Source organism: Ornithodoros turicata, chromosome 5, assembly GCF_037126465.1.
Source record: "Ornithodoros turicata isolate Travis chromosome 5, ASM3712646v1, whole genome shotgun sequence".
Lineage (NCBI taxonomy): Eukaryota > Metazoa > Arthropoda > Arachnida > Ixodida > Argasidae > Ornithodoros > Ornithodoros turicata.
In genome coordinates, this window is record NC_088205.1 from 37,520,546 (window position 1) to 37,533,129 (window position 12,584).

The 12,584-nt window shown below is 45.0% G+C and overlaps 1 protein-coding gene across 1 annotated transcript; it reads left to right on the plus strand.

Annotated features, from left to right (window-relative positions):
• Positions 1-10,500: 10,500 nt before the first annotated feature.
• Positions 10,501-11,966, plus strand: LOC135394369 (uncharacterized). The gene has a single exon (XM_064625088.1). The coding sequence runs from the start codon at positions 10,750-10,752 to the stop codon at positions 11,923-11,925; it is 1,176 nt and encodes a 391-aa protein (XP_064481158.1). The 5' UTR covers positions 10,501-10,749; the 3' UTR covers positions 11,926-11,966.
• The last annotated feature ends 618 nt before the right edge of the window (positions 11,967-12,584 follow it).

Here is a 12,584-nt window from a genome sequence, read left to right on the forward strand (position 1 = left end):
GTGTTTTTCAGTCAAGGATGATGCGAACACGAAAAGAGATAGCGCTGTCAATCTTTTTTCAAAGTGACGTTGCACAGTGTGCAAAGGAAAGTCAAGAACGTTTTTACTCGCGTAAAGCGTCATTAATTGATTATTGCCTATCAAATTTAAGAAAAAAACGCTACTTTTACACTTGCCATAAAAGGCTATTCTGTACTTATTCTCGGCTGAAAATATGATCAGCGGGCGGGTAATTATCAGCAGGAGTGATGTCCAAAGTTTTATCGCAAATGAAAGAATAATAAATAAACTAGCGTGGTTCGTTTGAAACCAGCGGCAGCTTCGCGTTGCAAGAGGTTGCCGAGAGATGGCACGGGTTCCTATGTGCTGATCACGTGATCACGTAGCGGTTCCAAGGGGATGAAACTCGCGAGTTCCTTTGCGGACTAAAGTGAGGCGCTGCGAGCCTTCGCGTCATCAAACGTCATGAAACGTCGAAATTTTTACGTCCAAGTGCGAGTTCTCTACCGAGAGCACCCCATTGGCTCCTGCGGCCGCTCCCCTGGTATGCGAGCGCTCATTGGTCGGTTTGAAATTGTAACCTTTTCGTGGCGCGCGTAAGCCGGCACCGCCGTGTCTGGGGTGCTGGAGAAGCTCGCCGTAAAGTTTCGAAATATCGTGCAGCGGGGACGCACGCAAAGCATCTTTGCCGGTACCGCTTTGGGTGGTTTTTAGTGCCCGGCGATACCGACTCTGCAAAACTCGAATCCTCTTGGATACTTCTGCAAGTAAATTCAGTGATAGATAAGTGGAAGGCAGGTCTGCTTCGCTTGCTTGGCGCGACAACGATTCAAGAAGGATCAATACTGTGTTTTTCCACTCGACGGCAGGTAAGTCAGTTCCTATTCCATTCTGCCGCTTAGCGTAGCATAGCATTATAGGGTGAAACGCCTCGGCCAGGTGGCGTGTAAGTTCACTGCGTACAGCGCCACTCGCGGTGGCGGAGTAATTACCGTCTCGCGCCAGCCAGGCCATAGGCGCAGCTGTTTCCAGGGAAAGCAAGTGAACGGCTACTTCTGCGTTGTGCCGCCGTGCTTTCCTAGCTATGGCAATGTTGCGTCTATTTTGTGGATTCGGCAAGGTGGAGAACGTGGAAGCATACTTCACAGGAGCGTTATTTTTGAAGCTGGTGCACGATGTTTGGTAGAATATCTAGAGCTGTATGATGGACAGGTATCACTAAGGAATCAACATTGCTACTACACTCAAATCCAAGTCCAGTTATATGTTCTCAACCTGTCCAAGGGTGTTTTGTTTGTGTACAGTCCGAAGGAGGCACAGACTGTGGTAGTCACTCGGGATGACTCGTTTCTTTCAGAATTAATCCCAAAGCTAGAGTATTTTTACTTTACATATCTCCTCAATGAGCTCAGTGAGACCGAATAAACTTGTAGCTTATATTATCTGAATATCAACATTTGCTTTATTCTGTAGCAATGTTCTAACAACTGAATAAATGATGCTCAAGTGGAAGCCAAAGGTGTGTTTCTGAAACTTCAGTGGTTAAAAGGACAGTCTCGTGCCAACACTGTTGTTTTAAAGCCCCACTGAAATTATGTTCCATAGGGTTTAGAGACATATTCACTGCACTGGGGTACATTTATTGGACCGGAGTGCACGAGTTGATCATAGGACGCTCAGGACCTGTCCTCGCTACAAAAGCTATGCCGCTCCACTGTCAGAACGAAAGACAGGAAGTCGTCCGTGCGGATGAAGTTTGGGGACAGCTTTTTTTGTTGGCCTTTTTCTTTTCTTTTTGTGGTCGTAATACCCTCTACTACAAAAAAAAATTATTTTCTCCTGTATACAAAAAAAACACCCTCGAGATTTTTTAATATGTTGTAAAGGAAGGCTCGTTCTATAAAACTGCGTTGGTTTCAGGCGTATCTTCCGACCTCTTCATTGCGTGTTTTACGCTCGATTGTAGCGAATTTTGGAAAAATCGCACACTTCCTCTTTTTTCTTGCAATGACTATGAAAGTTACGTGTCTGGCAATCTTTCCTGTTGAAGAATTCCTTGGGGCCTTGGCAGGAAAAAAAATATTCATTCAAATGTAATGGTTTGATTGTCCACAAAAAAAATGCGAAGTAGGATGAAAATTGTGAAACTTTCGGCCTCTGTATACCTGCACTGATTACAGCACGACAACCGGGATTTGGATGCTGTGTAGAGCATAGTTTCCTCTATCCGCAAAAGAAAACCACACAGATCTAGGTGCTTTCTATGAGCCACACCTGCCGTTCACACCAGGCACGGTTTTCGCCAGCGCTGCGAACTTTGCTCGTGTCTAGCACCCGCCACATTGAGATTTGGGAAGAAATGTTTCCTGGTGTGGTCGTTTTGCACTATTAGCGACTGCTAAAAAATTTTTCGTAAAAATTCTGGATCGTTTTGTGGAGGCCGAGCAAGTCAGCTGGATCAGTTCGCGTGGAATCGCCCAGCAGCACACTCCGGCATACACAGGACGGTACTTTCGCCTTCCGTTGACAGGGGAGAAATTGGCGCTGGCGTCGTTCCGCTAAACTCCAGGCGCGCGCCCCTCATTTCGGCCGGTAGAATTTTTAGTTTTCACGTTTTCCGATCCTTGTTCTGGTCTTTCTTGCTCAGGTATCAACTACTGCTCAACTCATATCTGCTTCAGAAATGCATCTGCATGGACGCAATCGAATGGATATACCACTCTGAGTGGTTAGAACATCATATCTTTCGGATTAGCAGCTGCACAGGTTCCTTTGTGACGAGTCAGCCTTGACATGTGACACTACACAAGCAGCAAAGGGATATGGACATGTTTTCTGTCATGCTGGATTTGTGAATGTGTGTGCCTGTGCAGTGAATTTACTGATCTACTGTGAAATCTTCCACGTGAGACATATGAGTTAACAGTGAATGCAGAGTTGCTTTGGCATATTACTCGAACTTCAGAAACAATGTTCATGTGAAGTTTGTGTTTGGCGCAGATACAGAAGGCTGCATATGTGTGATTTGGAAATACCAATCCCGAAAAATAAAGCACCTTGTGCAACAGAAAGAGCCAACGCTTCCGCGTTTTATTTATTTCACTGGATGCGAACGAAAATCCAGAACCGCCAAAGCGGGGGAGAGAACAGAGGGGAAAGGGAAAAAGAACGTCTCGGCAGCGTCGCTTTACGTCACCCGTCACCCAGGGAGACAAAATAAAACAAAGCAAAAAACTACTCTACCGAGGCCCAACGATTGGCCCGACGTCAGAGGTCACGTGAGTTTTTCCCAACAATAGAAATATACTACACGTTCATTCCCCTGGCGGCGGTTCTCTGACCTCCCTGACTTACGAAACGTTGGCCCCGTTCGTGATTCCGTATACGCAGGTTCCTGATGCGTGTATTTTTGTTGATCGTACGGTTATATTGTGTCCGTTTGGCTGAATTTCGTGCTGAGGAGTTGCATTATTCTCCGTTGAGTGTGTAGACAGCACCCAGAAAAGAAGGAAAATGCCGTGTCCAAGTACGAACCCAAGGAAACGATGTCATGTCCGTCGAAAGTCCAGCAAAGAGCGAGAAATACGCTCAAAGCAAATATATTCGCACTGCAATGGCGGGAGAGAGGCTCTTGGCGGAACTTTAGACTATGCAAAACGTAGTAACCACTTCGTCGTGTAACTGATCACTCAAAATTATATTCATTTTACCTAGAAAAATTACTTGCTCGCAGAAGACTGATTGAAGTCAAATTCACTTCAAATTCAAACGAGTAATCGATCTTCACGTGTTACGTACAACTCGGTCGTGACGTTGTCCGCTCCACTGAGGTAAACGTTGCAGCTTTCACAGAGGCATAATTCCATCTGAAACATGTCTACATCATGCTACTTTCGAAAATAAAGATACCGTTCGAGGCAAATTTCGCCAGCGTTCCAATTCGAGAAGCGACATGAGCAGTGCGGCAGACACCGCGTTCAGGGGTGCGTGCAAAATATCGCCCTTGGAGTATGGAGCCAGGGCACCTCATCACGACAGGTAGCTGCGGGTCAACTTCTTCGCTTCTTTTGTCTTTCAAACACGCTTCTCTGTTGGGTTCAGTTTGCTTTCTCTTCGTTTCCTTGTTTGCAATTATAAGGTACCATGCTCCCTTCTACCCCTCCCCATCCTTCCAGAGAAAAGAAAGAGAAAGAGCCGTCCCCCTGTCATTCACGATTGCGCCGTTCCTCGCCAAGAACAAGTTTAAATTCAAGAATCGGGTGCTCCAAGAACCAGGACAAAATTAATTTCGTAGACAAGGGGACGGCATGGTGTTGCAGGCATTTTGCTGTGAGGAACCTTCGCCACGCGATGCTGTTTTATTTGAAATCAGTTTATGGAAACCAATTTCTTGAACTGAACTCTGAAGTTTACATGAGGGATCCTCTGTTCGCTCGCAAGAAGGACGATCACTTCAATCACTTCACTGCAAACTAACGCGGTGGAAAAGACTGAACTAAAGTAGCGAAATCGGCGACTTGACTCTGAGAAAGGACACACCTCTTACCATCACATAAAGCAATAACTGCGCCCAGTACCAAATTTAGTTAGCGGACTACTGCTACCCGCTACTCCTCTAAAAAGTAGCGCAATTACAAGCGGCGCTACTCATTTCTAAACGATAGTGTGATATATCACTCTTCCTAATTACTAATTATGTATTCGCGTTGTGGCGAACACGTATCCATTTTGACTACATGTTGCTATAATCAGGAGCAGTGAGCACGAAAATCGTCGATACCAGCCCTGAATCCAGGATTCTAGACAGAATAGGTTGGCGTAGAAATTGAAAAATGTCACCATATCACCCGATCATGTTGGATTGTGGGGCTAAAGACACGGCTCCGCCTTGTCGAAGTGGAACGCCCTGAGATACGGTATACTTCTTTCCATTGTTCCCACTGAAATAGCGACAAAGTAGCTGTAGCAGCATCGAATCCGCTGCCAAGCTTTGTGGCGGAAATTACTTTTCCGCTAGTGGTTAGAAACGTAGCACATCCGCTCCTCAGCTAATGAAAATCATGTATAGCGATTAGCGACTACAGAAATTAGAAAATGTCACTTTGATCATGCCGGATTCTGAGACTTCAGACACGGATACCGCCTTGTCGAAGTGAAGTGGCGTGGAATACGAGTTACGTCTTTTGTTTTGCCCACTAAAGTAGCTTGTACTAACATACCTGAAATTTGACCCGTACACTCCTTTAGTCTCACTATATGTTCTCGTCTTTTTTTTTTACCTTCTCCAACGTCCTGCGGTCTCATGAAAAGTTATCGGATAGATTATTCTCCCACAAAAGTCTTCTACCACTTGGAATACGTTATGCAAGAGCAGGAAATAGACCAACTTGCGCGAGATTTCCGACCACTGACGCTGCAATCGGGTTAGCATGGCACACGGCTAGAGGAGGACAGATGACCGAGACAAATAACGGGAAAGCGCGCCCGTTCACATTCCTTCGGTTGTTGTACCACCTGTCTAATTGTAAAAGAAAATCGGGGGGGAATGCATAAGGCTGTTATTCGAAAGGTGTCTCTTGTGTACTTCCTTGTTTGTCTTTCTCGCATTCTCGCAACGTGTCCTCGGCCTAACATATTGGCCTTGGCTCATAATCGTTGTTGTGAACGAACTAAAAATCGTAGAACCCTATGTTTGCGACTAGAGAGCAATACCTGCGTGTAGTCTGCCTGTGGACCAAATCTAGCGGTACAATGAACGACTGTAGCATTTCGTGCAGCACTATCTTCGGTACGCAAGCAGCCATGGTCTCAAGGGAATATAAAACTAAAAAGCGATAAAAACCGGGCTGTTTGGTGGTACATCCTAAAGGCGATAAAACCCCGGTGCAGGGGACACAAAGAGACAACACAGACGAAGCACTGACTGACAAACAACTTTAATGGCAGGGACACATCTTAAATATACCAACTGCACACCCGACCCTGCCACTGCCACTAGGGGTCGGTTGTGCAGTTGGTATATTTAAGATGTGTCCCTGCCATTAAAGTTGTTTGTCAGTCAGTGCTTCGTCTGTGTTGTCTCTTTGTGTCCCCTGCACCGGGGTTTTATCGCTTTTAGGATAAAACTGTAATCGGTTTCATCAACATAATTATCGTAATGAACCTAATTATCGCAATACGTTTGAATAATAGCAATTGCGCACCTCGCCGCTCAATCATATTCGGTTGCTGCAAGTGTCACTGACATCCTGCGTGTTAGATAAACCTGTTAGGGGCAACAAGCAGGCTCCTACAAAAGAATTGTCACTGCTAGGCAATGAATGTGAACACAGAAAAGGCTACGAGCTAATTCTCTTCCGTCTCCCAAACACATCTTCTTCCTTTATTTTTTCTATTTTTTGCTTCATTGTTTCTGTCAATTTTGTTGCTTTCCCCCTCGCATTTTATTTCCCTCTTTACACATCACCGTGCACGTCGATCTGCACACTTCTAAAAAAGAACTTGACATGCTCCTGGTCATTCCGAATGACGTCTTCTCTCCTGATTTGTTGAAACTGGACGCCGTACTACTTTCTGTGACACTTCACCTTGGTGCTAATTAGCAGAGAAAATGTTTTTCCGTGTTAGCGCTGCGAAGCAACTATTGCTGTACGCGGTGTACAGGCGTGGACAGAGGACAGCAGGAGGGAGGGTGACAGGGGGCTAGTATGCGTCCTGGGTTGACTTCAGGGCTTAGTGAGCCGACATTCGTCAGGAAAGTCCGACGGAAAACCCAAGGAAAACCTCAGAGAGCACACCTGGTGACAGGATTCGAACCCGTGTCACGTTGTATCGACGAACGTGAAATTGATTGCAGTGTATGCCCTACGAGAAATCGCAAGTGAAAGTAGGTCGAGCTTTCAAAGTAAAAACCCTTAGTAAGTGGTTAGGAATTTTAGTATTTATTTTGAGCCGGGGGACTTCAAGACCTGCAATATCGCAACCGGGGATTTCGCAAAAATTCCACGCGTACCAAAAGTGGATGTTTCTGGAGGGCACATTTTTTCCGGGGGACATATTTTCCAGGTGACATTTCTTCCGGGAACATTTTTTCCGGTTCCCCCAGAGCACGCGCGTCTTTGTCTCGTTTCTTTTTCTTTCCAACTAGTTTCTTTGTTTTCTGCATGTGGGGGAACTGAACGAAGAACCGGAGCATGGAAGGAGGGGGCACCACGGTAAATGTTTATTATGTAGGAAAGGGGAAGGAGTGCTGTCGCATCCATTTTGCTACGAGGAATTTTTGTCGCACGATAACTATCTTGCAATGCAAATGCAATTTCTTGGATTGAACTCTGAAATCTGTAGACGGATCCTCCGTTTACTCGCAAATACAACGATCGTCTCACGGCAAACTGTGGCCAATCAGCGCCTGGTAATGCGATGGAGACGACTGAAATAAACTAGTGAAATGACCACATTTCGTGGCGAAAGATCACACCTCTCGTCATCTCACAAAGCGATAACACGAATCGCAGCCAAATAGAAAAAAAAAGAAGTTATCTTCACCTACTAGTCACGGCCGCTACCATGCGGAATACGGACAGGTTCTATAGCGTATAATTGTCGACTTCCCTATTTTACTTCGGTTATGCCATTCCTTTGATTCTTATCATTTTGTGTGCGTACTGTGAGTTGAACTTCTAGTTTCAACAGAAGTGGTAATTTCATACTTCATTTCAAGAAATCCTGTTTCTGTAAGCTGTATTGAGATAAAACTGCTACCGATCGGCACGTGAACAGACTCTTCACAGCTGACTGCAATTATTTAGTATTTGCGTCCATTTTTTATGACGGTTGTTTGACCATTTTGCATTTGAGATATATATTTTTATATATCTCAAATATACTATATTTTGCACAGTCTTCGTCACACGCTACGCGCGCGGCAGCTACCCCCGTGCTACTCAAACCACGAAAGCACGAAAATCAACTCGCCGTCTTGCACGACAGTTTCAGAAGACTTTTACTAGACAATCCTCCCTTCTACACACGTATAAACATCGGGTACGATGGCATACAGAAGAGACTCAAGGTCAAAGGGTCCAGTCGGGAGAATCGGGGTCATCCACGGAAACCGCGACGATGGCGCCCCGCCGTAGCAAGTCCGTAAGTAAATTCAAGATGGCTACCGTGAGACCGTAGCCTTAAAAGAATGGATGGTGATCATGAGTGGTCTACTTTATTGTATCGAATACAATTAACACACAATTTATGAATGGTCAATATTCCTGCAAAATATTATAATTGAGATTCATAAAGCGAGGCTTATAATTTTGCAATAAATAAGGAAATGGGTTTTGTTTGAGATGGCACTGTTAATAAAATAAAGGAATTTGTGAATTTCATCAATCAAGAGATGATCCTATTTTGTTTCAGTGAAAATACAATTGCATTGAGTTCCTCTGTAACAAGCTATGACTGTATTACACAGGAGCATTCACCACGCCACGCTGCCCTGTCAGTGTCGGTACTCCCCATATAAAAGAAATGATCGACTGAGCAGCCACGATGTAGAACATGTTGTAGCACATAACTGCTTGATGTAGACAGTCGTAGTGCCCACGCACTTTGCTGGAGATTCTTCCTTGGTTTTGGTATAATTGCACAAAGATTTAAGCCATAGTTTTATGGGTAGTACATGAATTTTAGTCATGTCACATGTGCTAGATGAATATGCCTCACAGAAACTATCTGGCCACCCTTTTTTGGCTTTTCTGGCTTTTAAAAATTACATTTATGCAGCAATCATGTACTTTTAATTGGTACTTTACCTTTTAAAGGATTTTTTAAACCCGTGCTTTACTTTTAAACCTTTTAAACCCGTGCTCAAACAAAAAATACGCTGCAAGCAGACTTTCAACTGAATGGCCCAAGTGAAACCGTTCCTGTGTCATGGCTTCATGGCAAACGCTTGAAGAGGTTTGCATCTGAGACATACTTTGCTGTTGGTATACTCTTGCATGACCTCCACACAAGCACAAGCAGGATAAAATTGAGATAATTCACAGAGAAGTACAGAGGCACACTGACACTAAAAGGAATGAAACAGTGTAAGCTCCATCACCTGAACATGGTGCCTGGTGCCGGAACGCTAGGGCATATACCAGGCTTCAGTACAGCTCGACTATGTCCACCATAAAAGAAGCAATGCTGAAAATGAGTGGAGCACACGAGGTCGTGTTTGCAGTCAGTGTAGGATTTCGCATTCACTTCCTCAAGTCGCTGAACCCATTTCGAATATCGTTTCGTAAGTTGTTGTGGGAGCCTGTGAGGACGACAAATTTTCATTAACAATGTTACAGAAACAACAGGAGTAGTGCCTTCTTTACCTTTATGTAGCACACCCGTAATACACCTTCAAATGTGTCGGAAAAAGCTATATGATCTCCAGCTGCATGTGCATGCATCCCCAGAGCCTTCCCGAGTGGAGCTGTTAAGGGGATGGTGCAGCATCTGCTTGCCATATTCCCAGAGTGAAAATATCTGAGTGCTTGTACTATCTTGAGGAAAATACAAGGTGCTCCTATGTGTGTGTACATGTATCTGAAATGGAATTATTTTCTTAGTAACTTGCACTGCTTCTTTCAGGACCTTTTCTCGGATGGTTGAACAAAAACATGACAGGTGGGATCAAACAAACATAAGTAACATTGATAAGGTGGGTGCTGAGCGGCATGCTACCTTGCCGCATTTGACCTCTAGTCAATGCTGTGTTAGTAAAATATTTCTGATGTTGAAATTTATAAGTTTGGGTAAATGTTACAAAAGTAAAGCTATGTTTGTATATATTGGCACTCTGATGTACAAAGCTGCACGGCCAGGGAAAGACAAACTTAATTCACTCGAAAGCATAGTGGAAGAATTTCACACACATGAAAGTAGGAAAAGCAGGCTACTTACTTTAGGAAAGATGCTCCTGATCCACCCTCTCTCTGCACTGCTTGCAATTCTCTTTTATGCATTTATTGGGCAACAACAATAACAACTTTATTTTAAGATTATGAATGGGGAGTTCCATCGCCAGAGGCCAATGGGGACTTTCATGTTTATGTTGCTGACTTCCGAAACAGGGCGTCGAAGCTTTCGGATTTCGGCTCCATTTAAAGGCATCGGTAACCATGATATCTTTGAAATCGCCAATAAACTCACTAATTAAAGACACGTTCACGCGTTTTATGGCTCGACAGGTTTGACAACCAAAAATAGAAACCTAAATCTAAGTAGGCTCGAGTTAGAAAGCTCAGAGGTGGAGGCCAGTCTAAAAGAAAAATAAAACACACAAGATATGACCCCACTCTAGAGTTAATCGCTTTTTATCACGTTTCACACGTCTTTGTTTGGTACACACAGTGACAAAACGACAAACATGAACCAAAACCATTGTTCAGATTTCCTCCGCCAAAACTAGCGGGCTCCGCCAGTTCTGGCCTGGCAACACAGGGACGCCTAATGGCGGCTTCCTTAGTTTGACGGCAGTTTTGGATGAGCTCCGGTGACCTGCCTACAACAGCGCGAAACCGACGACTGAGAACAATTGATGTCTTCATGCGCTGACCAGGGCACTACATTCAAAGCCACCGCCGCCGAGGCGTACGAACACAACGAATGAATAAATCAGGATCTAGCGCCTAACGCGCTATCCGCCCGATACAAAGGGTATAGCTGGTATAGCCCCCACTATCATCATCATCATCGCCTCCCTTTCTGCAAATGGGTCACGATAAGTGGCAGTTGATGGTCGAGACACCTACAAAAGCCGTGCCTGTAGTCAAGTTCTCGAATGGATGTCTTCGGCAAACTCATGAAATGCCGGTGCGTGTGTATAAGCGAAAAAGCTCAGCGGAAAAGTCATGTGTAAGCCATAAAGTTTTTGTGGCAAGTACTGATCACGTGGATTACGTAGGAGAATACCATCGGAACAACTCCTTGGTCCAACAGTTGCTAGCCATCGAAGACGGAAAATACGTACGGCTTTACCCAGCCGAGCTTGTTACACTAGCCCCGTACATTCAGCGTCCCGAAAGCCGCACAAAGGCGAAGGAAGGTGATAGCTATCGAGGCCAAGTAGATGCACTAGCGTCGGCTTTCGGGAGCAAAAGGAAGCGTCGAGCGGTGGAAAGCCGGCTACGACTTGAAGTGCAGGAATCGAACCTTCAGTTATCTGCAAGTGCAACTCTCGGAGAGATTCAAGAGTCTGCAGTCCTGAAGGAGACTGTCGAAGAAACTAGTACTGTCAGTGCAATTCCGCCGCAGAACAAAAATGCAGTCATCCCTCAAGACGTGTACCCAATAGAAGCCATTGTCCAGGCTGACGATCACCCGTACCTTGACCAACTGGCAACCCCATTGCTGAGTGCTGGAGCGGAAGAGATTGAACAATGGAGGGCAGACGCCACTTACTCTGATTATGTGTTGCAACGTGTGCTGCGCATGTCCAAGGACCCAGAGAATCGAGAACTGGAATCTCGGCTTCTGGTTTACTACCAGTTACTTGTGAACCTGTCTCGAATGCGACCCAAGGACTTTCTGCGCAAGGATCCAATGCCAAACGTTGAAGAGCCCATTAAGCAGAAGCTCTTAAACACATTTACATTGAGTGCAAGGAACGAGCAAGGAATCTGCAAACGTACATTTCCAGATAGGTTGAGGGACAAGGTATTTGCCTACCTACTTGTCTTGGTGCTTATCCTTGAAGACTACAAGGCAGATCTACAGCTTGTACAGCCAGACACAAAGGCATCTACTTCTCGTCTCGTCAACATTGGTTATGCACTCGGTTGTCACGTGGGGACACACCGTCTTCCGGGCTCCCACATTAGCACAAAATATCTGGAGCTCAAGTTACCGCTGCACAATGGGCTGCGTCCAAAAAAGATGCGTAAATAAAGTAAAAAGGCCTGTGAAAAAAATGGGTAATTGTAACCATGGTTCTGAACTGAGCTATTTCTTATCTAATAGCTCTGTGTACCACAACGTTGTGAGTGCTCACTGTGTGGCCATTACGATGTGCTACAGCCAGTCAATACTACGCATGATACAGTGAAAATTTTTTTTCGGTTCATCATTTTACCTAAGTAGCGCCCCCTTCTGAAGAAGGTGCCCCTCTTGGAACGGCCCTGCCTCCAAGTGTTCCTTTGCATTTCCTGCATATTGTCCCCATCCAGTGTGGTTACTTACAATCATCTAATGGACTAGAGGAGCTGTATGCTGAGCTAGTTGGTTAGAAGTTAGGTCGGGCTTTGCGTACAAAGTATGAAAGGCAAAAGTTTATTCTGTAACACAACACATACGTGTAGTGTGAAGAGGAGGACGAAGGGTGAAGAAGAGAGGGAAGGTCCAGAGATTGTGACTTGATTCAGGAAGCAACATTACATTTTGGCGCAGGATTAGAAGGCAAGCATGTGGGTAGAGTTCTTCGTAAAACTGTCTGGTGATAGCTTTGCACTAGATCGGTACCAGATGGACGCAGAGGAACCGGTGACCGTGCCAGAGGTCGTCAACACATCAGAGAGAATCGCGTACAGCATTTTAAAAAGTAAAAGGGG